The 25480-nt window shown below is 36.4% G+C and overlaps 2 protein-coding genes across 2 annotated transcripts; both read right to left on the bottom strand.

Moving 5' to 3' along the window:
* Window positions 1-6321: 6321 nt before the first annotated feature.
* On the bottom strand, window positions 6322-10298 carry LOC131629876 (nuclear transcription factor Y subunit B-10-like). Its single transcript, XM_058900678.1, has 7 exons — window positions 10097-10298; window positions 9783-10009; window positions 9542-9671; window positions 9358-9363; window positions 9183-9257; window positions 9027-9077; window positions 6322-6719 (listed from the first exon to the last, which is right to left on the bottom strand). Exons 2-7 carry the CDS (start codon window positions 9995-9997, stop codon window positions 6681-6683), a joined length of 516 nt encoding a protein of 171 aa, XP_058756661.1. The 5' UTR covers window positions 9998-10009; window positions 10097-10298; the 3' UTR covers window positions 6322-6680.
* Window positions 10299-16844: 6546 nt separating this feature from the next.
* On the bottom strand, window positions 16845-21775 carry LOC131629875 (probable LRR receptor-like serine/threonine-protein kinase At1g67720). The gene is made up of 15 exons (XM_058900677.1): window positions 21570-21775; window positions 20750-21281; window positions 20162-20667; window positions 19882-20014; window positions 19647-19718; window positions 19488-19556; window positions 19340-19411; window positions 19089-19157; window positions 18728-18882; window positions 18420-18643; window positions 18188-18314; window positions 18052-18120; window positions 17761-17947; window positions 17490-17625; window positions 16845-17402 (listed from the first exon to the last, which is right to left on the bottom strand). Exons 1-15 carry the CDS (start codon window positions 21655-21657, stop codon window positions 17067-17069), a joined length of 2775 nt encoding a protein of 924 aa, XP_058756660.1. The 5' UTR covers window positions 21658-21775; the 3' UTR covers window positions 16845-17066.
* Window positions 21776-25480: the final 3705 nt, after the last annotated feature.

The raw sequence follows: 25480 nt of genomic DNA, 5'->3' as shown, positions 1-25480 counted from the left end.
TCATTTATCATATTACACTATCAGTTTTCTAATAACAAATTAAAATAGCATAACTTGTCCACACATAACATTTTATTTTTTTCTTATTGAAGTTGAATGCTTCGTAGTAATTTTCAAGATAATTAATTATGGTTGGTTTGGGTTGGGATTGCGGGTAGAAAATTGAAAATCTGATGCCCGAACCGATTGTCATTGGATTTCATTGGTTTGGTTCGGTTCTTGCCCGAACTGAAAAAATATCCAACCCAAACACTATGGTTTGGTTCGGATTCTGGTTTGGTTCGGAATTACCCGAACCAATGAACACCCCTAAACGACGATTAGGCAAAGCCAAAGAGAGATGGGTCGAAGAATTACACAGTGTGCTCTAGGCCTACAGGACGACAGGACACTCGACCACGGGTGAAACTCCATTCCGACTAACCTACAAGACCGGGGCAGTAATCCCAGTCGAGATTAGAGAACGCACTAGGAGAATTAAAGTCCCACTCGATGAGGAGATGAACGAAAAAGCACTAAGAGAGGAACTTGACCTCGTCAAAGAAATTCGATTGGGAGCGGCCTTCCGAGAAGCCTCACTGAAATAGAGAATATCAATATGACATGACACTAAACTCCTGAAAATAGAATTCAAAGTCGGCAGGCTGGTCCTACAAAGAGCCACAAATATTCACGCAAGGGCAAACTCGCTACGAATTGGGAAGACCCCTATCGCGTTCGAACAAAAATGGAACACGAGACCTATCACTACAAAAAATCACGTCTGTAGCGACGTGGAATCCATGACACAACATGGAAAATAACGTCAGAACCTAAAATTAGCGACATGATCACACACGTCGCCTGGGAGTGCGTGGGAACTTTATTGTGTTGTGTTAATCACGTCACAACTTTGTGACATGGTAGGCACGTCGCTAATTTTGCACAATTACCAAACCTTTATCTGCAACTGGGACAGACAAAGTCTGCAAAAAGCAGGATGGCACAATATACGAAGAAAAGTTGTGGCGTGTTTTCCATGTCACTGACTTAGGAACTTGCTCGACCATGGAACCCCGAAAATCAGAAACGGTATCACAGTTAGGCCAGACACTCTGCATACCCCGTCCAATCGACGACAAGGTAGGCCCCGACTTAGGATGTGTGCTCAGGTACAAGCATAGCATCCCATATTAAAATAAAAGGCAAGTTTCCGCCCTTTGACGAGCATATTCTTGACCCGACAGAGAAACCTCAATCATGCTCTGCCGCCGTTCGTACCAGTTCGGCATAACGCCTAGCTCGTGATGAGAAGTTCACGCTGCGGGACTAAGATCTTGATTGAGATCTTTAGAAGCGCTATCAATTCGAATCCCAACCTCGACCACTCGACTAGTTCCCCGCACTATCGAGAAACATCACTATCAAAGCAAGATCCCCTAACACTTAGCAGAAATAAATCACAAACAAACGTCTCACGAGCAGCTCAAATCGACGAGCACCCAGAACTCCTGTCCGAGGAAGACAAATATTGGGCACGTCTAGCATACAAAAAAGCCAAACAAGAAAGATAGCACACATGTCAAAAAGATAACTACTATTAAGAGAAAATAACCACAAGGGCCGAAAAATGTCATAATACTATAATAAAAGGGGGCAAACCCCATCATCCAAATGTTACAAAATAAGGCACGCATGCCCCAAATGCATATCAGCTAAAGAAACAAATATCTATTAAGTGTATTTACCCTCTTCTTCCTCGGAAGTCGAGACGACGAGAGGTATTATCTGGTCATCTACCACCCTAGACAAGTACCCAGTCCCCTTGGTGACAAGCTCAGTCGTAAGGTTCACAACCTTGAGTTAAGCCACTGCATTGTCAAACCCATTTCAACCACGGCCAATCAATCTTGCTCGAGCTCACATATCCGAGCAACCAGCTCAGCTTGAGTCGTTAGGTTTTTCACCCCTTCAGCCTCGTCCTCAACAGGCGCAGCAACAGCCTCCAGGGCAGCGATCTTCTCATCAAAAAAATTATTCTCGGCCTTTAGAGTGTCCACCTCCGCATCTAGCTCGATGATTTTCAGGTCCTTCACCCATACCTCGCTAAGGATCTCAGCATGGATCCCATATTTTTCCTTGTAATTAATAAAGTTGATCTCCAGCTTGGTCGCCTTCGCCTTAAGATTCTCATATAAAGACTTGGGTTTATCAAAATCCCGAGAAGGGTAGGTCTCTGCCTCAATGAGAACCATTTTCATTTCTTTCACCCTCAGCAAAGCAGCGGAATTCTGAGCCAACAATTTTCTCCTGCCCTCCACGGCGAGGTTCTCGATGACCAACAACTCCGCCTGACGGACGAACAGATAAGTACCCCCTTCGAAGAGCCCTCGATGGAGATAGCAAGTGGGAAGCTCGAACTTGACCCGAGGGGTTTCTTTCGTAAGATCTACGTGCACCTCCACGTCTCCCTCGGTACGTTGTTTTTTCTTCTTTGGGCTTTCCTGCCAAGGAGGAGAACTATTGCCAACCGGGGAAGAGGAAGATTTGTTGTCAGAGCCATTGGAATCGTCACCCCTGGGATCGTTCTGGACCTGCACTACTCGATTTTCGGGATGCTTCTTTCCAGCTTTCCCCTGATTGGCAGCCATCTTCATAATGCGCTCCTGAAGGCTCGACATATTCTCTACAACAAATAACGAGCAAAGGTTAATATACCAAGGACGAAATGCATATCAACATAATAAAAGTAAAACAACCACCTAAAAGCAACTTAGCATCCTCGAAGGTACTACAATCGAGGAGGCCTTTGGTGTTGATAAATCGGACCTCGTAAATGGCTTGGCCCTACCCGTCGAGCTTAGCCTCCCCGGTCCTAATTACCCACTGAGCAAGGGAAAAATCATTGACAAACTTCATCAACTCATCATAGATGCGTTAGTACCCGGGGTCTAAATCGTCAGGCTTGGTGATATAGAAGTTCGTACCCCGCTTAAAATGCTAACAAAAGGGGGAACCTATCAACCATCTCCGTCTCTTCACTCCCATCCTCGTTGTGGCACGCGTGCTCATCTTCCCCGATCACAACCCTCCGCTCGAACAAAGAATCAACAACCTCTTCGCTCACAAATTTGATTAAGTAATACCTATCTTTAAAGGAGTGAACCGAGTCTGTGAAATCTTTAAACAGCTTCTTCGGCTGCTTAAGAGACACCCAGCTGTGTAGCCCGCTTGCAGGTTGTCGCTGAAGGTGGAAGACCAATCTCGAGGTACTGACACACGATCTCAAAAGCTCGAATAAAGGCAATCGAGTACATGTGCAGATGGGAGGATGTCAATGCCAAATGCTTGAAGATCCCATTCTGAAAATCGCTGAAGGGAAATTGAAGCCTCAGCTCTCTAAAGATGAACTCGTACAACGGAAATCGGATCCCTGAAAAAGACGTGCAAATCCGTTGTTCTGGTCTTGGCTTGTACACTGCCCAGTTTTCCCAAAAATTCTGCTCGCTTGCACCTACTTCAACGATCGCATACGCTTCCCTCGAGTGATCAGAAAAAAGGGAAGCTATCCCCCAGGGCTCCTCCGCAACCTAATCCAGATTGGAGTCAGTGATTGTGTCGACCATATGGAGTCTTTCAGCATTGTGAGCCATTATACCTGAAAAGCATAAGACAACGGTGAATTTGACGGTCAAATCAAATCCACTCCTCGGGTCATGAACTTCAACACATGTTTCATCTTAAAATTTATGAATGTCACAGGGAGAATGCTCCCCGACACATGAACTTCATGAATGTCGCGGGGAAAATGCTACCCAATACATGAACTTTGTATGAAAATTATGAATGTCGCCGATAAAGCGCTCTCCGGCACATGAACTTCATCTCAAATTATGAATGTCTGTGAAATCTTTAAACAGCTTCTTCGGCTGCTTAAGAGACACCCAGCTGTGTAGCCCGCTTGCAGGTTGTCACTAAAGGTGGAAGACCAATCTCGAGGTACTGACACACGATCTCAAAAGCTCGAATAAAGGCAATCGAGTACATGTGCAGATGGGAGGATGTCAGTGCCAAATGCTTAAAGATCCCATTCTGAAAATCGCTGAAGGGAAATTGAAGCCTCAGCTCCCTAAAGATGAACTCGTACATAGGAAATCGGCTCCCCGAAAAAGACGTGCAGATCCGTTGTTCTGGTCTTGGCTTGACACTTCCCAGTTTTCCCGAAAATTCCGCTCGCTTGCACCTACTTCAACGATCGCATACGCTTCCCTCGGGTGATCTGAAAAACGGGAAGTTATCCCCCGGGGCTCCTCCGCAACCTAATCCAGATTGGAGTCAGTGATTGTGTCGACCATATGGAGTCTTTCAGCATTGTGAGCCATTATACCTGAAAAGCAGAAGACAACAGTGAAGTCGACGGTCAAATCAAATCCACTCCTCGGGTCATGAACTTTAACACATGTTTCATCTTAAAATTTATGAATGTCACGGGGACAATGCTCCCCGACACATGAATTTCATAAATGTCGCGAGGAAAATGCTACCCAATACATGAACTTCATCTGAAAATTATGAATGTCACCGAGAAAGCGCTCTCCGGCACATGAACTTCATCTCAAATTCATGGGTTTCCTATAGAATTCATTCATAAATTCTATCGGTGCAAAATCCAGTCACCGTCATAACGGCGGCGTGTCAAATATCGCACAAATCCCTAGAGTCCCTACTCAATTTCCTAAGTAATCCTAACTGGCATCGGCGTTTGGAGATGACCAAACCACTGCCAAACACCAACATTCGTCGAGGTTCGGCATGCAAACTAACCGGAGCATAAAATAAATTCGAAGAGAAATAAAAAACAAGACAAAATCAGAGGAACGCTTACGTGATTATCGGAAGGAAAGCAAGAGTTCCGATAGAAAAGCAACAACAAGCGAACAAAAGTTGGAGAAGTTGCAACTCAGACGAGGGAAGTGTGGTGGGGGAGAGAGTGAAAGGTACTAATGAATTCCTCTTCTTCATATTTATAAGCCAAGTCCCCGCGCGGGAAAGCGTAACAACTCTTGGAAAACTATGTCACCATTACAGTTCATAATTGCCCTAGGCGTAGACCCTAAGATGACGCATTAAATAACCACCATGCGTGGCTCAAAAAGACGAATCATTGTCTCTTCAAGTCCCGCCACACCTACTCGAACACCGCAACAAACTCCCTCGTTTCCTTCCGAGCACGTCCCCGAGAAATAGTGTGGGGCAGACGCAAGAGCAGAAAGGAGACTCGCAAGGAGATCCAGACGTTGAGCCCAAGCAGAACATGTACGTACTCAAAACTGCTTCCTCGACATGATTTATGATGCCTCCAACAACGAGCTTGTGCGTACCAAGACTCTTGTCATACTGAAAACTTTTCCTGACCAAGTGAAACTATCGACCAAAACCTTGGCAGAACATATCGTCCATACGTTCACAAACTCACGAACAAGAGGCAACCACGGCAAACGACATTTGCGGTAATGCAGGCTCACCTTTGCGGACTCGAATGCAATTCGTTTCGCGTTGTGCCCATTGATCCTCCTCGACGCCCGAACTGTCATTAAGTCATTACTCCTAAGTCTACGAGCACTGGCTTTGGGGGCTCCTATTCTGAACTGGGCCTAGAGCTAGCTCATCGTCGGGCAGAGCCCAATCCACATCCATATCAAGGATGGCCCAATCCACTAGAGTCAGTGGAGAGCACATTTCCCACGTACTCCTCACCCAGTCACCCGAGGAGCGCGTCGTCTACTGCCTTCTGCATCTTGCGCAGCAAGACGATTTCGCCTCCATAACAGACAACTCCGTCCACGTCTCCAAAGATCATGGGACAATTGACCAAGATGGTGAGCACGTGTTGCTCACCCCCACGTACACGTAGAAATCCTAGCAATCATCCATTATAGACTTGAACTTTTCGCCCATAATAGAGACCATTGGCCCTGCACACAATACCCATTTAAATACCCTCCTCTGAAGGAGAGTCAGGTATTCCCACTTTATAACCCTAATCCTTGTACCTCTGCAACTAATATTGACTTTGGCTTCAAAGTATCAGCAGGTATACCCCCAACGACGATCACCTTATTCACATTCTGATCCCGATAAGATCAACTATTTTAGCTAAAAGTGATACGCTCAAGTATAATCTACATATTAAGTTAAAAATTGTAATAAAAAAATGACGTCAAACTTTTAAAATAAAATCATCCAAACACAAATCATTTTACTTGAAATCTAATGTTAATCAAATCAAAAAAACATTTAAATCTCATTTAACATGCTAACTCAATAAAAATTCCACGATGCTTCAAAAACTCAACCGTCTTCATCCATTATTGTACACCATATAAGGTTTTAAAAAACCCCAATTTATGCATACAATCAGATTTCCTAAATTTTTCAACATTTGCCAAGCCGCCAGAAGGAATAAGACCAACATGGCTCCAGCCCTTAAAATTACAAATGTAACTTTGAAATAATAATTTTAATCCAGACATAATATACAAACCTTAATTTAAAAATAAAAAAAAATCAGGACACAAGAACTAATGTGCCTTATGTTGTATTACTTAACATAAAATACACTCGAATAATGCCGAGAGCAGTTTGTAAAGCTCTACCAGCACAGCAGACAACCCTTGAAAGAAGGTCAATTGGCTTGTTACCTACTCTGGGCCTTGCATAGGAACCATCATATGTTGACCCTGAGATTGAAGAACAAAAAAATATCAATATAAAAAATCATTATATTGCCTATATCAGCATAAATTCCTTAAACTGATATAAACTTAAAAACAAAAGAGGAAAAATCTCCATGTGATGAATGCACAATACTATATGCAGGCATAGTTAAGCCACAAAGCTCTTTTGCAGCCGTTGGGCTTAGAGGAGAGGAGAGGCGAGTCTCGACACAAGGCAACAAACTTCAGTTCAGATCCCAATAGAAATGACACTGATATTTAATGTTTGATAGCTCCTCGTACATGGATGGGGCCTCTAACAGAAAGATACATGTGTCAACAGATAATGAACTTTTTGGGATGAGTGTGCTGATAAAGAATTCTAGTAGAAGTGTCCAAGTGACTTTAGAGGTGACATCTTATGACCTTTGGACCAGTATCCCAGTATCTAATAAGCTAATTTTCAAAAATGAATAACAGTATATCTAATTTAGATTGTGTCACAAGTGACACCAGTACCAACTACTGAAGCGATATGCAGTACCATGATCCACATGGATTAAGGACAATGAGATACATGAGCAATCGGACTATGCACCCAATAAGCTGGTATTTTAGGATAGGCTCTCTTTATTGAGTCATGAACACAATAAATTATAAGACCATTCAAGGAGAAAAGTAATCCTAAAATGTTTAATCTGGATTAACATCACCACTTTCACCCTTAATGGTTGAGTAACAGATCCTATCAAAACCATCATTCCACACTAAAAATTTAGTTATAATAGTAGGTTCTTGACTTCAAAGTTAAATCCGTTATAATTCGGTGTCCATAAATTATTAAACTATAAATTGGCCATTTTGGAAATTAGGATATGACTATGAGCTTTGTGTCCATAGAAGCCCAGACAGAGGTCTAGCATGGGTACAGTGCATTGAAGGGAGTTCAGAATGGGTCTAGTTGTAAGTGAAGGGTGGTGTCTCAAAATGTTGTAGCAGATTTTGGATTTGCAGCTTTATTGCTGGCTCCGTGCTCCAGCGAGGCTGCATAATAATGACATGGTTAACAATGGCTGAGGTTGTTAATAATGGTTGCTGGATATTGGGTTTTTGAGTAGTTTGTGGGGTTATAAATTTTCTTTTGAGATGATTTCCATGGTGACTTTTCTGGTTTCATATAGATTGCAGGGACTTCACTTCTATGAGTATTTTGATAAAATGTTTTAATTGACTCCTAGTTGTTTATTTTTTAGGACTCCCAAACAAAGTGATGGGCAGAACTGAAGCACCGTTTTCAGGTGAGGAAGTGGCCTTGTTGTAAGTGCTGATAAGGAGCACAGGATGATAAGTACCATTAAACAATTTTCAAAAAAAAAAAATCTTGATTTATCAATTCGAGCAACTATAAGTTACTAACCATATGACCTGTCCCGTGTAATTCAGAAACTAGGCCAAAAATAACCATTTAATACATAAGTTCACATATGATAACAATATCCCATTCACACACCCAGGCTGACTAGCCGAAAAAAGCTTTTTTTTTTCAGTAAGTCTGAACTACTAGGATAGCCTCCAGCTTACAACTACATGTACAACTACATGATCCACAAAACCTCATTTAATCTTAATGCATTTTGTAAAAGAATGTTTAGAACACAAAGGCACCGTATGGCTGTATTGACATTTGTATTGTTTATATAATTCATGTGGGAAGAAGAATCTCAAACAACCTCAGAGCTCAAAATACATAAAAACAGCCCTTCTTAGATGGTGTACATACTAAATAGTCACAAATCAGCCAAAAAGAGGCTTAAGAAAGTGGGAGAGAGTACAGAGAAGATAAAGAAAGAGTCGATTTGAACCTAACAATACACTGTAGCCCACACAACTTTCTTTAATGGGTGCATTGATGTGTACTACCAACCAAAAGGAGCTAACTCATTGGTGAGTTATTATCAGGCACATTAATGGTAACAAAGACCTTTTTCAAGGGGTAGATAAAAATATCAAACCAAAATAGTAAGAGGACAAACAATATGTGAAACATTAAAATAAAAGCCAACAAGAAAAACTGTTTATGGAAAATGGGAGGATGTTAAACATATAGTGTTCTGAAAAATGGAAATGTAAGTGAGTAAAGTTTTATTTCTATCATCATGATTAATATTTCTATGCATTAGGGTGTTAGTAGGAGGCAACATTATTGATGTAAAGTCAAGAACAATATATATTTATTTATATGGAAGTTACAATTCATAGTTTTAGCAACAACCATGGCAATTTCTTTTATTAACATTCAACACAATCTAGCATTTAAGAGACTAGTTTTACCTGAGAATTTGTGTAAGAAACACCTTGTGAGAAAGAACCTTGATGAACAAGCTGCAATTTCAACAAAATATATCAAAATCAGATACTGTTTTTTCCCTCTGAAGATGTGATTTCCAACAATAAAATCAAGCATATTCAACGTGTATGTTCTTTTACCTGAGGATTAGAACCTTGTTGAAGATCTTTCTTAGCAGACGAATCTCCACCTTTGCCAGAGCCCTTAGTATCACCCTAGAACAAAACAAATTGCAAAACCATAACATAGATGTGTGCACAAAACAAAATAATTCCCAAAAAAATTCAACCAACAAAATAAAGGATTTGAAATTACCTCCATCTGCAACATTTCCAATCAACCCACGACAAAGCAACAAAAAAAATTACCATCAGTAAAAAGCACAACAGCAATAACACTTCAAAATAATTCTGTATACATTGTCAGAGGACCCAATTCTCATTTATTTTCACTGGGGACCAGAAAAGCTTGAAAAACAGTAAATTGAAATAGAATTCACCTCTCTGTATCTCGTAAGGTAAATCTTAAGAGGATCAATATAATCCTCGAACCCTAGCGTCGCCATCGCCCAAAGCAAATCATCGCCGTTAATAGTCTTCCTCTTCTCTCTCTGACACTTATCAGAGGCCCTACACAAATTCAATTCAACGAAATCAAAATCAAAATCGAAATCACAATCAATTCACTGTACGAACAAAAGGGAAAAAATTCAAATAAAAAATAATTAACAACAAACATACTCGCTGGTAATGAAGCTGATGAACTCAGAGACGCATTCCTGAACGGTCTCTTTAGCATCTTTCGCGATTTTGCCATTAGCAGGGAGAGCTTTCTTCATGATGCGGCTGATGTTGGCAATAGGAAGAAACCTATCTTGCTCGCGGATGTTAGAACGGGGACTGTGCTCGCCGCTCTCGTGGCTTCCACCGCCAGGACTCGCCGGAGCGTCGGACATATCGTCGGAACCCTAATAAACATAGCGAAATTGAAACCCTAGAGAGAGAAAGATAGAGAGAGAGGTTTTGGAGGGATTAAAATATTAATATTGTTATACCTGAATTTGTATTTGGCGCGAGAGTGTGTAAGATCGGTGATAATGGAGAAGGAATCGGACGCTGGAAAAGAGAGGAGGGAGGAGCGATTGAGATTGCAGAACGAGGGATATCACCACCGTTCGTTTTCTTTTATTATTGCAAAAAACACAACACAACACTCGAAGAGTTTGCTTTTTATCTTCTTCTGTTTTTTTATTTTTAACATTTGTCTTTGGTTTTTGTTTTTTGTTTCTCTCTCCTCTTTTTTTTATTTTTTAATAAATGTTCTAGATACCGCTCCCCTCGCTTAAAAAGTTACTAGTACATAAATTAGTATTAATGTTTTTTGCTTAAAAAAAAAGTCAATTAAAAAATATTGCATATATAGTATAAAATATTTTAGATACGTTGGATCAAATTATTACTAGGATATTATAAAATCACCTTTTAGGATTATCTCATAAAATATCACAGATATCATATTAATACAATTTAATTAGATATATAAGATAAAAAAATTATAAATAATATAAAATAATTGATGAATTTGTGACTTTTTGAGTTGAATATTCCATCTAAATCAAATTATCTCCCTTACACTATGATCAGATTGAATCCATTAAAAAATTGAAGAAAAAAAATAAAGTAAGAATGAAGGTGAAAAATGAAAAAGACGACGAGATAAAAATATAATAGATTTGACAAGTTGATTAGTTTAACAGAAACAGATAAGAAATAGAAAAGAAAAATGTGTTTATTTTTAAATGATTAAATTATCTTTATGTTAATAATTTATTTATTTTTATTTGAATGTAATTTAAATTATTATTTTTAGTTATTAGTTAACTAAATAATTATTTTATAATTAATCAACTAAATGAACAAATGTGTTTTCGTGATATATTTGTAAAGGGTTTAGTAAAGGAGTGAGTCTTGTAGCCCTTAGGAGGGGCGACGTCCATTTGTCGCCCGTTATTAAGAACAATCTCGTCCTAAGTGCTCCATATTCGTCCAATCATGGGAAACATGGAAAAAGACTTTCCTCGGTGAGATAGAAGTCAGGGTCAAAAGGTTGATCCACGTCTCCGTGGAAAATAGAGATTCAACAGTCCACCACTGACAGAGTGGGCGGTTATCATTTCCAAAAATATCCTAGGCCCAAAAGCCTTTATAAATACCTTACCCCTCGAAGGTAAAAGACATATCATAACATACTGATAACAACACATAAACATAGAGTTTCTCACCTCATGTATAACACCTTACACCGTGAGCAAGCCTTATACCACCAAAAATCATTAAGGCTTCTAGTTATCCCTTACCCGTATAACGCTCCAGACTGCTTTCAAGATTACCGACTAACCCTACAAACCAATACACGTCTTTTCGGCAATGCTTTGTTCTCACTCACACGTTTTCCGGGAAACTTTCCAGAAGGTCGTCCATCCAAATACTACTTCAAGTCAAGCACATTTAACTATAGAGTTCTTATTTGTCACATTACCGAAAAGAAGATGCATCTTATTGGTATAGGTAGTAATATTCAGTCATTATAAGTATTCCTTCAACCATGCAGTTATAAACATGCATAGCCTCAAATTCCCTCTCATTCTGACGTGAATTCGGTTTTTGCGAAGAAGCTGTCAAGAGCCGCTCATTGCACCAACAACCACTCCCCATCCTCGTCGGCCATAGGTGTTACAACCCGTGTAAGGATACCATGCATATTGTACTTTTTGACAAGTACAGTCTCGTCCACCATAGGGCCCGGTAAAACTAACTTGGGCCAAATCTCCATCATCATTATTATCATTTCCTTCCCTTAATGATGGCCACCAAAACTCCATATTATGAGGTTAACACCATGGTTAGAGATTTCGCAGGCGGAGGAAGTTTCAACTCCTCCTGGAGGAAATACACTAGGTAGGTGTTGACCGCGAACGTAATATCCCTTGAATTCTCCAAAGTCGATCAGGGCGAATTAGGGGTCAATATCACCTTTTCTAGTAGTGATGTCATCGTAATATCCCTCTGTGGAGATTGACATGCCCTCATGGCGAAGCTCATAATTCAAACCCAGGGTGAACTATGCAATGTTGAAATGCCCTTGTGTCAACTTCTATTGAATTTCTATCAAATGAAATGCACATGTTCACTGCAACTTCTCTCGTCGGCATCTCCCTCGTCCCTTATTTTGTTGTTCCAATCACATATTTAGAAGTGGTTGGATCTCAATCCCAAAAGTTATCTCAAAGGGTGAGGTTGTCCTCGTATATTTATATATTCAATATCTCGTGAATCTAAGCAATGTGAGACTTCAAACAAAATCAAATAATACAAATACATATTCAACATACATTCTCATGATTAACTTGGGCTTGAGTCGAATGTCCATATTACAATCCTTAATCTAACTCTAATAATATGTTAAATATGTTTAGATATATTAACATTATAGTTTTATTAACATTAGGGATTAACATAACAAGAGAGGAGACAAAGTGGCTGAGATTGCATTAGGAATGACAAAAAATATTACAATACAAAGTAATAGAAAATTATATGTACTAAAGTATTAAAATACTAAACTAACCTTAATATAAAATATTATCTAACATTCCCTGTCAAACTCACGATGCATTAACAAGAAGCATCGAGAGTTTGTCAATTAAGAAACGAAAATGTTTAATAGAATGTGTTTTCTTGAATAAGTCAGTAATATGCAAGGACATGTAAACAAGCGTTCAAGTAATATTTCCATGCTAAAGATGATGGCGGGTGAGCTGACAATTAGTCTCAATGTGTTTGGTGTGTTCATGAAAGACCGAGTTATGATCAATTTGAATGGCATTCTTGTTATCGCAATACATAGAAATGGGTTTAGAGAGAGATAAAGAGAGACACTCATATCAGAAAGAAGCTAAAATAACCACCGTATCTCTGAAGTGGTAATTGTCATAGAACGATATTCTACTTATGTTAAGGAATGAGATATTATGTCTTTCTTCTTGCTTTTCCAAGAAATAAGAGAGTTTCCTAGAAAATATAAAAACTTGTAGTAGTAGACTTGTGATCAATGGGATCACCGGCCCAATCTGCATTAGAGTAAGCATGTAACTACAAAGAAAAATATGAATACAAAAGAATACTCTAAAATTGAGTGCCCCGAAGATACTGAAGTGTGCAAAGAATAGATGCCTAATGCACCGAAAAACAATAAACTGACTGGCGGCATGCACAATATAAGCAATATCTAATATGATAATAGTAGATACATTGAGTTGCCAACTAAAGTACGATACAAAGTGGAATATTTCATATTAAGCTCAAGGGAGCTTGTTCAAGAATATTAGTCGTATAGTTAGATTGAGAAAAAAGATAACCTCTAAGGGAGTATGCAACCTTAATTACCAAAAACACTAGCGAATAGTGCCTAAATCCTTCATCACAAATTGTTTAGATAACTATAAATTCAACTCATCAATCCTATCAACACTATCACTGCAATAATCATATCATCAACATATAGAGATAAAAGGAAGATCTTTGTTTTCCTTCTTTGGTTTAGGGTTTCTGGGTGTTTGTTATGAGTGGGTTCTTCTAAGTCTGTATGTTTTGTTATAAATGTGTACTCATAGTGTACTTTGTAGAATAAGAGAACCATGTGGGTTGACTTAAATTCCAGAAAAGAGAGCTTTAGAAGTTCCATTTGGTGTGTTATATGTGATTGCAATTTCATATGTTCTTCGAAGGAGAGGGTTCGTGTGGGAGCAGTTTCTAGTTCTTCTGGGAGAGTGGATTGTTTGGACTTTTCAAATTTTATTTCTTAGATGTAGCTTTTAGATTTACCTCCCTTCGGGAGAAATTTCACTTGGTTGTAACGTAAAGGTGGGGCGACGAGTAGGATTGATCGTATTATGATTTCTAATGGGTGGTGAGATAACTATGGTGAGGGATCTCCGAGGGACGTCTCTGATCATTATCCTACTATCCAAAAGTACAACAATCAGTTGTGGGGTCCCAAACCATTTATATTCAATAATCATTGGTTATCCCATAGTAGTTTCCCTAAAATTATGGCTTCATTCTAGAGAGATATTGAGATTCTTGGTTGGAAATATTTTGTTCTGATGGAAAATATTAAAGCTCTCAAAGGGTCCTTAAATATTGGAATAAAGAGGTTTTTGGTAATCTTGGTATAGAAGGTTGAGAGAGGAAATTAGCAAGGTGGATTCCCTGGCCGATCTTAGAGCCTTATTTATTGTAGTGATTGAGGCTAGATCTAAATTGGTTGCATATTTGTGGTCCCCTCGTAGGATTAAAGACTCCCAAATGTTTCAAAGATCTAGATGGGTCATGGAGGGAGATCCCAATTATAGTTTCTTTCAAGCTTTTATTAAGAGTAAGAACAAAAGAAATGTCATCGTAGCGCTAAAAATAGGAGAGATTTGGATTGAAAGGGTGTCTAATATTAAACGAGAGGTAGTGAATCATTTCACAGAAAATTTAAAAGAACCTAATATTGATAGGCCTCGCCTGGATGGTGTAGTCTTCCACTCTCTTTCAGATGATGAAAATCTTTTTTATCAGCCCCTTTTACCCTTTAGGAGCTTGATTTTATTGTGTCTCAGTGCAATGGTAATAAAACTTTAGGTCCATATGACTTTAACTTCTCCTTTTTGAAGAGATTATAGAACCTTCTTAGAGTTGATATGGGGATCATGTTTGATCAATTCCATGTTTCACATATAAACCTCGTAGTTTTGCATCTTACTTTGTCACTCTAATCCATAAGATTAAACCCTCGTCTCACTTGGGAAATTTTAGGCCTATTCTTTTTTATCAATCTATAAGTTGATGTCTAAAGTGTTGGCTGATAGACTCGAATTAGTGATGTATAAGCTCATATTTCATAACCAATTGTCTTTCCTTAAGGAAAGAATATTGGTAGATGGAGTGGTGGCTATTAATGAGGTGGTCAACTTGGCTAAAAAAACTAAAAGAGATTGCCTCATTCTTAAGGTGGATTTTGAGAAAGCGTGTGATTCAATTATTGAGAAATTTCTAGATTATATGTTGACCAGATTTAATTTTTATGAGAAATAAAGGTCTTGGATGAGAGCTTGTGTTTTTGCTGATAATCTTGCAATGCTGATAAATGGGTATCCTACCTAAGAGATTAGCATTCAAAGAAGTTTAAGACAAGGAGAACCCCTAGGTCCCTTCCTTTTTCTTCCAATGGCATAAGAGATTTGTCCTTACTCTGAATTCAGGATTGGTACTTCCAGATTGATGGTGTCACATATTTAGTATGCTTAGTATGCTAATGATACTCTACTGGTGGCCTGATCCTTCTTTGAAGAATATGGTGTATTAAGGCTATTCTTAGAAATTTCGATAGGGCTCTGGGTCTTCGAGTGAACTTTTTCAAGAGTGGTCTTATTGGTGTTAATGTAGATCTTATCTTTCTTTCATTAGTTAGGGAGTTCATCCACTATGAGATTGATTATCTTTCTTTTAAGTATCTTGGTCTCCTTAATTTTGTGCTTAATGATATCTTTATCTTCTACTTGTCTTTTTCTAAATGCTTAAGAAGGTTCCTTTGGGTGTGTGTGAAAGGAGTTTCTAAAGTTCCTTTGGTTCAATAGAAAGGTGTTTGCAAACCTAAGACCAAAGGGGTGGGGTAAAGAGTGAGGGATCTTCGGCTGGTTAATCTCGTCGTTCTAGCGAAGTGAAGATGAAAGTTACTTAAAGAGGACTCAAGGCTTTAGAGGGATTTTTTAGAGCTATGTATGGTATTTTATTTGTTTTCTCTTTTAGTGGTGGTAAGTGTAGTTGACTATATCCTTATGTGAGTAGGTTTTTTAGCACATGGTTCCGCACTCTTCATCTATTTTTGTTAGTGTTTCGAACTAGGCCTAGAGCTGGCCCACCGTCAGGCAAAGCCGAATCCACATCAGCGTCGAGGATGACCCAATACATTGGCCCAATCCATTAGAGTTATTGGGGAGCACATTTCCCACGTACTCCTCACCCGAGGACACGTCATCAACTGTCTCCCACGACTTGCGCGGCAAGAAAGACTATTTCATCTCTCGTAACGGGAAACTCCGCCCACGCCTCCAAAGATCAAGAAGCAGATGACCTGGGATGGGAAGCACGTGCTGCTCACCCCCCACGTGCACGGGAAAATCCTGGCAGTTATTCATTATGGACTTGGACTTTCGGCCCATAATGAATATCATTGGCCCTGCACTTGAGGCTCACTATAAATACTCTCCTTTGCATGAGGGTTAGGTGTTCTCACTTTTTAGCCATAATTCTTGTACCTCCACGACCAATTCTAACATTGGCATCAGAGTGTCTGCAAGTACACCCCCTCCTCTGCTAACTACACCAAATCCACGACGTCCGCCGATCACTCTTCACTTTTTGATTCCGATAAGATCAGTTAGTGACACTATTAACGTGAAACATGACCATAAAATTCATTATTATGTCTCAGTGTATATTGACGTAGTCTAGAGTTATCCTAGTAGACTTGAGAAAAAATCGTCTGGCTCATGTTCGATTGTGGTTACACTCGTCTAACCTTGATCTAACTTTAAAATTGTCTAACTTTCAATCCTGATTGACACTTCAATTTAGTTTTAGGTGTAAAAAGAAACTAATCATGAAACAAATTTTGGTAGAAAGAAAATGAGGATTGAAACAACCTTTCACAAATAATCATTTACAAGAAAAAGACGACGAAAAGATTTCACAATATCTCAAAACAAATTGTTTATATTTATAAAGCAAATTAGAAACATTGTTAACGGCAAACAAAATCATTTAAAAGCAGAAAACTGAGCTCCTACAAGCATCAAACACTAACTCGAACAAGAACATACACAATATGAACACTCAAAAAACGGGAGAACTGATAAATAAAATTCGAGGAAAAAATAAATAGAAAAACATTGTGCTTTTTCACTAGAGAAAATAAATCTATCTTGCAGTAGGTTGCGCAATCGATTCATCGATTGAAAGGAAACTCTCAACTCTACCGAGATCCATTGAACCTATGTTCATGGAAGAATGAAAAGAATTTTTTGAAACCTCATCAGAATTGCATTCTCGCGATGTTTCAGCTTCTCTCTCAATAGATATTGCATCTTGGATCTCCTTTAAAACTTCCGAGATCGATGGACGCATATCTCCATGAGGTTGAACACACATCAATGCTTTCTCTGCTATTTTCCACATTGATTGTAGGTCATAGTTGTTTCCTAGTAAGGGATCAATGATGCCTTGTATATCCCCACTCTCAATGTGCAATTTTGCCTATGAAATAGATGCCAAACAAAATTAAAAAGGATTTTAGAAATTTCACTTTTTAATACTCCAAATTGCAGAGAAATCAAAACTCACCCATTGGACTATGTTTCGGCAATGAATCCCGAAACTTTCATTTGATATTGCTTCTTGACCAGATATGAGTTCTAGAAGAATTACACCAAAGCTATACACATCGCTCTTGTCAGTTAGTTGTTGGGAAATATAGTACCTATAGAAAGAAAAAGAGAGAATTGAGACAAACTTTAGGTTACTTGGACCATAAGTCAATTAAAAGTGAACAAGAAAAATAAACTTTTGGTTTACTAAAATACAAATATTCATTGAAAATAGACAACAGTCTTACTCAGGATCCAGGTATCCTACTGTTCCGCGAACTATGCTTGAAACATGGGAGACTCCATCAACAGCGAGTTTGGAAAGACCGAAATCTGAAACCTTGGCTCTCATGTGTGTGTCAAGAAGAATATTGCTACTTTTCAAGTCTCTATGAATAACTACAGGAACACAACCTGTATGAAGGTATTCAATTCCTGGAGAAGCATGAGAATTATAGTTAATTACATGTCATTTATCATAAGGGAAGGGCCATTTGATTCAACCATCTTAAATAATTCATTAGGTTTAAAACATAAACCTTTGGCAGAGTCTTCTGCAATCTCAAGGCGTTTAATCCAACTTATACTTTGTCCGTGCACTAAAGGGCCTGCAAGAAGTTCGACAAATTTCAGGATACTGACTTCAGCTTTTCAATTTAAATCAAGTTGGCTTACCATAGAGATGTTCCTTGAGTGTGCCATTATGCATGAACTCGTACACGAGAATACTATTATCTTCTTCTCGACAATACCCAAGAAGTTGTACCAAGTTTCTGTGATGTATTCTTGATAGAAGAGTCACCTGGACAAAGAAAGATATAATATAACCATCATATCAGATCATTGAACCAAAGCAATAACGATAGTGCAATGTTGGAATATGAAATGTTAGTATAATTCAAGTTACCTCATTGGAGAACTCACGCTTGCCTTGATAGGAATTATTCCTAAGAACTTTAACTGCTATCTCTTTTCCTTCTTTCAGTTTTCCATAATATACAATTCCAAAACCACCAGAACCGATTCTTTTCTCAAAGTTGTTTGTAGCACTTTCAATTTCAGCTAAGCTGAAGCAGTGAGCCGATTCTGCAGGATCATCACTCTTCCAAGAAGGGACAGAAACTATGTGGTCTATAAAGAACGTAAACAAGTAAATTATGTTTGGTCGCCACAAATATCTGACAGCAAAAGAAACAATTGTGCTTAGAACCCTACCTTTCTCATAATATTTTTTCTTGCCTTTACGCATAACCAAGCAAGATATAACAGTAGCCAAAAGTAGAACAGAAGCCCCAACTGCTGAACCAATAATAATATATATGTGGCTCTTTGTTTTGCTTCCTTTATGTAGGTTAATGTTTCCGGAGTAACTGATGACGGAAAAAGAAGTAGTGGTTGTCATGTAAATATGATTCAGAGAAAATCATAAAATTAGCTCAGAAGAAAAAGCTCTAAAAAACATTAATTTGAACCACTTTCTAAGATGCAACCGGCCAATAAATTCTTCGATTTTCTAATATATAAAGCTGCACAGTTTCATCTCATTTTTAGGTTAGAAAGGAAAAACCGTACTCACTTTAAAACCAAATTCTTGCTTAGAAGCTCTGGCGGTACTGCTCCAGATAGCATATTATTTTGAACATATCTGCAAACAGCATAGGCATCACAACAAAATAAAACAAAAGAATGAAGCAACACAAGTAATATTTAGTTGTGAAGTACATGTCCTATTGCTAAAAATCAAAGCTAAAAATCAAAGTTGTATGCATCAAAAGTATACTAATTTCCAGTTTGGTAAACAATTGATGTCTGTTCAAAATAACTTACAGTTCCCTCAAACTCGGAAGATTCACCAAGGAGGCTGGGAGCTCACCGGTGAACTGATTATTTTCAAGATGGCTGTAAGAGGAAAAGGATTCAATTAACCGAATACTACTGCATAGCATGATGAGGGAAATAAGTAATTAGGGATTACATGATCTTTAAGTCCGTGCAACCAGTAAAATCGGGTATTGGGCCGGTCAACATATTTCCATCAAGCCATCTACACCAATGAATAAAATTACACCACTATCACAATATAAGATTCACAGATCAAACAAGAGACAAAGGTTGAACTCAAGATGAAACTTACAGTTCAACCAGACCAACCAATTTGGTAATATCTGAAGGAATATTCCCAGTCAAGTTTTTACTGGATAACAAGCTGCAACCACAAGGGACACAAGGGACACAAGGTAACAGTTATAAGTCATAACTCACATCACTTCTCCTTTATCACAAGTAAATTGGCTTTTCATTTTTCTTTTGGGTGAAGGAGAAGGAATCTACATCGGCATAATTAAAACCTCAAAAAGATTAACCTTTACATTGAAATTATTCTTGGTTGTGGATCCGAGCTACAGTGGATCCATGACCAGGAAACAGGAAGACATGGATCACCTCCTTCTTGAGTCCAGTTTGCTGAAGAATAGCGAGAAAGCACTCCCGAAATAGCTTCAACTGCAAAATAACCAACCCTCTAAAATATAGATTGTAATTTTCTACTGCATCGAACAACGTCTAGCTCATAATGTTTTGCATTGCAATCAACATATTTATTAAATGAATTTTCAACAGTCTCAAATAAGCTAAAGAACCATATCTTACCATCCGGTGAACCATTATTTTTCTCAAGATACTTATTTATCTCCATGGCATTAAGGAGAGGCCCCTTGGACGAATCAGCTGTCTTGCCGAATTTAAAGGAAAGCACAAAAGGTAGGGTTAGATTGACAAATCCCGGTTCATAAAGGCGATATTTCCCAAGAGCATTTTCGGCAATATTCACAATGATCTTGCTAATTTCAGGCTGGCCTGGAAGCATCAGCCTGAATTTTCTAGACTCAGTTGGACGCAAATCTTCAATCTCTGCAAAATAGGTGACTGCCCAAGCAGTGCCAGGAAAACCATCCAAATTCAACCGGTAAGTTAAAGATCCATTTGTACCTACTACCGCTGTCTGCATCACTTTCATCGGTGGTATATCATCTCGGTTAACAAAAATTGGTTCATTGGTAGAAATTTTCTCAGTTCCAGCAGCGACATCAACAAGATAATTTGCTTTCTTAACAGAATCCGACATCCAAATTCTATCAAAAGGATCATCAGGGTACCTGAAACCAAATAAATGTAAGCCTCTTACAAAACAGAAACCTGTTTCAAAACCACACCATATAGAACAGCTGAAGGTACTACCTGATTGGAGCATCACTCTCCGCACCAAAATTGATCCTTGCAGAGACACTCAGGTAAAACTGTTTCTCAAATTCCGTAAAATAAACCGAACCGTTGAATTGTCGAAGCTCAAGCGTAGACAGAAACGGCTGTCCAGTTGTCGCATTAGACAAACACACACTCACAGTTGAACTCGAAGCCAAAAATATAAGCTCTCTCATTTCTATACTATCAGCATCCGATATAACAATAGTAGACCAATGAGTAGCTCCAACAGAAATATCAAACTTAGGATAAACATTGTTCTTGTCAAAGTTCCCATACAAGAAAGTCGCCCTTAACAAATACCTCGTCCTACTAATAACATCAAGTGTGTAACAATATTTCCTAGAATCAGCAGGAAAATACCGTAACGTCGAGTATTGCTTTCGTGTCTCGTTCGCAACAGATATAGTGGCTATTTCTCCATATGTAAGCTTATTATCAGGAGTCCAATCAAGACCTATTTCATCGGTGAAACTTTCTGTCCCTCCACAGTCCAAACTTACAAAACCTGCTCATTATAACATAATTTCTTACTCAACAACATAGCAGTCAATTTAAACAACCCTAAATCAACAACATCAAAGCATAAATCATAGTTTTCTGGTTACTTTAATTCATTCACTAATCTACAAAGCAACAGTGATTATTGATTATATTATAGCAGAGGTATCTCAATGAAACAAGATAAAGAGTTCTTAGGATTTAGATTTTTTCTCATCCAGTTTAGGGCATGGGAGACATGAAAAGAAATAGTAGTATATAAAAAAAACAAAGAAGTAATGAGATAGATAGATACCTTGCATGATCTGAGAAGATGTAAAAGGGAGAAGGAGAACGAGTGAAGTTGTGAAGGAGAGAAAGAAGAAGAGTAAAGAACTCTCCATTTGTGTGTAGTGTGTGAAGATGGAAGCATGAAAATGGCGGAACTCAGTAGAAAAGATAGAAAGACACTTTATGTCTCTCAGTGCCAACCCCAAAGGTACACCAAAAATACCACCTTTCCCAAATACTATAGTGTCTTTCTTTGTTCTATGAACAAATAAAGAGTAAAATATTTATTATCTAATTTGTCAATTTCTTTTAATTTAATTTCCTAAAATATTCCATAATAATAATTATAATATTTTTAAAGTAAATTTTTTATCTTATTGTCTACTTAGTCTGCCATAGAAAACCACGGACAACCTTTTAAAATCCGTTTTAATATAATTTTAAGAAATTAAAATTATTATTTTTTGGTTATACACGTATCTATCAGCTTTTTACAATATTAATATAATCAAGTCAAATTTTTTATTATTTATGTATAGTTAAATCCAACTTGAATAAAAAAAGTTTAGTATAAGGAAAGTGAGTGAAATTGATGTTAAATTTAAAATTAGATAGACTTAAAAAAGTAAAAATTAAATAAATTTTAGTATATTTATTATTTTTAAATATTCTAAGATTTAGATGGAGAGATAATAACTGATGTAAACAAAATTGTTATATAAAAAGAATCAGTTTCTTTTTTTTTCTTCTTTAGTTAATTCTTATCCATAAAGTCTTGAGATAATTATATTCAAAATATTATTGTGTGTGTGTTTTTTTTGGGTAACAACTATTTGTGTGCTTTCACAAAGGGAAAGCAAATGAAAAAAAACTGAGAAAATTATTGTCACAAAAAGCATCTTTCTAATTCTAAGTTTAAAAGAGATTTTTTTAGTAGTGTGCCAAGACACTAATTAAGGATTCTAAATATAAAAAATATCTTTTAAATAAATAAATTATTTAAACTTGCAATGCATTGAATACAAATGTTTTTAAGAAAAACAGATCTTTTATTTCTTATAATAGTCAATTATTTTAATTTTCATTACATTTAATAAAAGTATTTAATAAACAAAATATCTTATTTTAAACTATTAATTAGTGCCTCTGGCACACTGATTAGCATTACTTTTTTTATTACCATATCTTAAATAGTTGATGGAGAATTAGTATATAAATATGATAATACAATATTTCATTTTATGGGTCATATAATGTTGAATTTGAAACAAATTACTTTTCCTTGAAAAACAACTTAATATTTTAAGTTATAAAAAAAATAGATAAATTCATACTATATTTCTGTATATGTAAATTCATAGTATATGGATTTTATATTCATATGAATTTCAATTTGTAGATAAAATTTTCATTACCCGATTTTTATTCCTAAAATATATATAAAAAATAAATAATTTTTTAATTATATTAAAAATATTTTTTATATGAAAATTTTGGTATTATTATTTAATAGTTTAATTCTTACCATGCTATAGTTTTGTTTAGAAATATTATATATGTATATGAATTAATAAATTTTATATAGAAATATCTCCTTTCTTTAATTTGTGGATAAATTTGTCATTACTCGATGTTTATTTTGATTATCTAAATTTATGTGTAATTACCATATTCAACCTTCCATAAATCTAATACAACGACTTTGCTTTGTCTGATACGTATTCTAAACATAGTATTTTGTTCCACATTTATGTAGTCGTCATTGGGAGAAAAGTAAATCCCACTTTATATTTTTAATGTTTCAATTATCTTTCGTAATCATCATCTTTCTACATATACCTTCATTTAAAAACTCTTCATAACTCTTACCTTCATTTTTTATTGATATATTCAGATTCAGATATGTTTCTTTATCAACTTCATTTAAATTTTTGATTTTTTTAGATTCAGATTCAGTCTATCTAAATTTTCAAATCAAATTATTTTAAAATAATCAAAATAATATAAATTTAAATGCTTTAAAATTACTATAATAATAAATTATTTATCAAACAATCTTTTTATGAGTTTACTTTAAATATTAAAATTATTTCAAATAAAAACTTATTATTTTTAAAATGTTCAATCTCAGATGTCAGTAATGTTGACGTACCTATCAGTTTTTTAATACTGATAATACAGATGGTTGATGGATAATGGTGATGGAGAGTTAGTATATAAATATGATAATACAATATTTCATCTTACGGGTCATACAATACCGAATTTGAAACAAATTACTTTTACTTGAGAAACAACCTAATATTTTAAGTTGCAAAAGGTCGTGCTAGCCGCAGTTATCAATATTATTGATTGCATTTGGTTTGCTAGGAACCAATAGAGGTTTAATAATAGATATATTCATTGGAAATCTCTCATTAACTTGGTGGATTTGCTACTAACCTAGGAATTTCATCCTCATTCTTTACTGAGCTGATGGAAGCTATTCTTGCTATTGAAATCTTCTAATCTAAAGGTTGGTTCAATTTATGGCTTGAAACAGATTCTCAGCTTGTCCAACTTGCCTTCAAGGATCCTACCTTGGCAGTTAAGAAATCGCTGGCAGAATTGTATATCAATTACAAAGAATATGCACTTCTTAGTCTCTCATATTTTTATAGAGGGAAATACTTGTGTTGATAGCTTGGCAAATATTGGCATAAGTCTAGATGATATTTATTGGTGGAAATATCCTCCGCCGCAAATAGTTTCTGATCTTCATTGTAACAAATTTGGCTTTCTTAAGTTTATATTTCGCTAAGCCTTGAGAGTCCAGATTGGATTGTATCTTCTTTGTATTCTTTTTTTACTTCCTATCTATATATTTGGGTAGCAGCACTCTGCTTCTCAGTTTAAAAAAAAAAAAGACTTATTAAAAATTTTAAAGTCTAAAAAAAAAAACCCTAATATTTTAAGTTATAAGAAAAATAGATAAATTCATACAATATTTTTGCATATGTAAATTCATAGTATATGGATTTTATATTTATATGATATTTTTACAATTTAATTATCACATTCCATTTTTAAAAAAATAATAATTTTAAAGATTTTCAACAATTGTTATTTTATTTTTTATTAGATGATAAAACCATATAATATCAATAGAATCCATAAATTTACAATATAGAAGAATTTAAAAATTATAAGCATGCCCGACGGCCGAACCTATTTTTCTTACAAGCCGACAAAATATTGACTTAAATTGAATAGACATTAGAGATAATATGTTTAATGACTTTTGAATTGCTATAGCATATAACTTCTAAATTACTACATAAATTTAACAAACATAATATAATATAATTAATTAAATCTAATCAAATTATTAAATCAATATGTTTTTTGGTGTATAATATGTTTTATTTTATAATATTTGTTAATAGAAATTGTTAAATTAAAATTATAAACAATTATAAAAATTATAGACATGCTCGACGGGCTAAACTTGTTTTTCCACCATATATTTGATTTTAATAGCAATTATCAAATATATGTGTTATCACATTTTCCCTACCCTTTCGACTTTTTTCCTATTAATTATAAAATCATAAAGTTATCACTAAGCATAATAAAAATGTTTTTAAAAAAAATCAAATATAACTCCTACTAACCTTAAATTCGGGGGTATCTCGAGACTTCAGAAACTCTTCCCATACTTCTTTTTTAATATATGGATACCTGACATGTGCAGGAGCGAGATCTTTTTTGGGATTATTAACATATTCGTCTGTGAGTTGTGTCTTAAAACCTCTCCATCTCTCTCCTGCATATTTAATCCATTCCTTCTTCAACGGATCCTTGATTTTACCATCATTGTCTTTAACACACCAATCTGGAATAGTGAAATGAGCCTACACATGCAATATATGGCATATGTTGTTAGTATATATGTGA

Source organism: Vicia villosa, unplaced genomic scaffold (assembly GCF_029867415.1).
Source record: "Vicia villosa cultivar HV-30 ecotype Madison, WI unplaced genomic scaffold, Vvil1.0 ctg.000621F_1_1, whole genome shotgun sequence".
Classification (NCBI taxonomy): domain Eukaryota; kingdom Viridiplantae; phylum Streptophyta; class Magnoliopsida; order Fabales; family Fabaceae; genus Vicia; species Vicia villosa.
The sequence above is the reverse complement of the archived record's forward strand: the minus strand, read 5'-3'. Positions and strand labels throughout refer to the sequence as shown.